General features: G+C 39.4%; 1 protein-coding gene across 1 annotated transcript in view; it reads left to right on the top strand.

The window, feature by feature from the left end:
- Window positions 1-607: 607 nt before the first annotated feature.
- Window positions 608-1,803, top strand: part of LOC144433681 (membrane-bound glycerophospholipid O-acyltransferase 2-like) — a 12,796-nt gene continuing 11,600 nt past the window's right edge. The window contains exons 1-2 of the mRNA XM_078122032.1: window positions 608-673; window positions 1,368-1,513. Coding sequence (XP_077978158.1) covers window positions 608-673; window positions 1,368-1,513 — 212 coding nt within the window. The remainder of the gene's footprint in view (window positions 674-1,367; window positions 1,514-1,803) is intronic.

The following is a 1,803-nucleotide window of genomic DNA, read 5'->3' on the forward strand; positions in this document are numbered from 1 at the left end:
GATAAATATTGATTGTTGAATTAGCATTTACAAAAGAGAATGTGAATTTATATATTGCTAATAAAAACAGATGACGTTGGGTCCGAATGTGAATGTGAATCCAACAAAAGAATTCAGGCTTTATCTGACCTGGCCTGGCCTGTACCTGTGTTTTGTCCCCACCGATTTGAATGTTTTGACATCAAAGCGAGTCTATAATTTAAACGACGTTTGAATCATTACTGCACCACTGCACGCTGGCGTATATCTAAACATTGACGACAAAGATACATCACATGGTATGATTAATTGTTTTTTTAAAATGAATTTAGTGCATGTACATGCAAAGCGTTCCGAGGACTTTAAAAGCTCTGAAATGTTCCAACAAAAACTGAAACACGCTATAAAACTGCTAAGTCGTGTATTTATGGCATGATCGGGATCAATGATGTCACACAGGAACTGATCTGGCGGACCTAGTCGAACAATAAATCAGTCGATCAGTTCATTGATTATACTGTCATCAATACCAGATTTGTATCAGATTACAGATTTTGTCAAATAACGAAGGTATAAACGTGTAAGCTGCATTTGAATAGTGGAGTAAATTCACGAACAAAGGTCTAACATGGCGCCTGGTTTATCGTATTTGGTGACAATGCTGTCAAGTTTGAGTGGAGTAAAGGAACCCGAGGTAAGTCACTTGTGACGTAATCTATTTTTGATTATATTACGTAAATTAATGACATCAATACGCACATAAAATGTTCCGAGTGATTGGCAGGGGAATTGACAATATATATCAGTGTTTGTATTTATTCATATGACCTATATACCATTTTCTTCCCGCGGATAATAGTCCCAGCCTCACTGAGTTCGGGTCAAGGTCATCAGAATGCATTGAATTGCACATGTTCTATGCCCAGTGAAAATGAGCATAAAATAATTCTTCGATTTGTTTCATTGCTTTTTCAAAACGTTAACCGTTTATATAAACTATTCTATAAAGAAAGCATATAACGTAAACTGTAATGATCTATAATTGTCCTATATCAGACCATAGACCCCCCTCCTTGGTGGTCTTTGATCAGTCAAGGTGCACTTACTCGATCTTTGCGTCATGGTACGGTAATACCATACCCCGAGAAGTGCAGCGAGGCTAGACTGAGCCTACCAATTGTATGCTATGACGAGAAGTGCAGCGAGGCTAGACTGAGCCTACCAATTGTATGCTATGACGAGAAGTGCAGCGAGGCTAGACTGAGCCTACCAATTGTATGCTATGACGACAAAGAAATGACAACTTGAAGGTACGTTCTATTACATGATATGCCATTTCTTCAAAACACCCCCTCCCCACTCATCATTTAAAGGATGTTATCTTCTAGGTTCAGTTCCTCGTCTTCCAAGTCATATCTCTTCTCACAGCAATCCTGTACCGAACTCTACTACATCCAACTAAAGTCAACGCAACAACCAGACACGTTGTAGCCACCATGTTGGGTTTATACATAGGATTTTACAACTTCAAATGGTATGACAATAGTTTCACGGTGTCTGTCTGTCTGCCTGTCTGTCTGTCTGTCTGTCTGTCTGTCTGTCTGTCTGTCTGTCTGTCAGTCTGTCTGTCTGTCTGTGTGTGTGTGTGTGTGTGTGTCTGTCTGTCTGTCTGTCTGTCTGTCTGTCTGTCTGTCCCCTCTCTATGCATGTGCGTATGCATGAATGTGCGCGCGTTTGTTTGTTTGTTTGTTTGTTGACAGGGTATTTTATAATTGAATTGATCACATGATAAATATAATCAATACAAGATCTTAAGATCCGAAG

The sequence above is a fragment of the Glandiceps talaboti genome, chromosome 4 (assembly GCF_964340395.1).
Source record: "Glandiceps talaboti chromosome 4, keGlaTala1.1, whole genome shotgun sequence".
Taxonomy (NCBI): domain Eukaryota; kingdom Metazoa; phylum Hemichordata; class Enteropneusta; family Spengelidae; genus Glandiceps; species Glandiceps talaboti.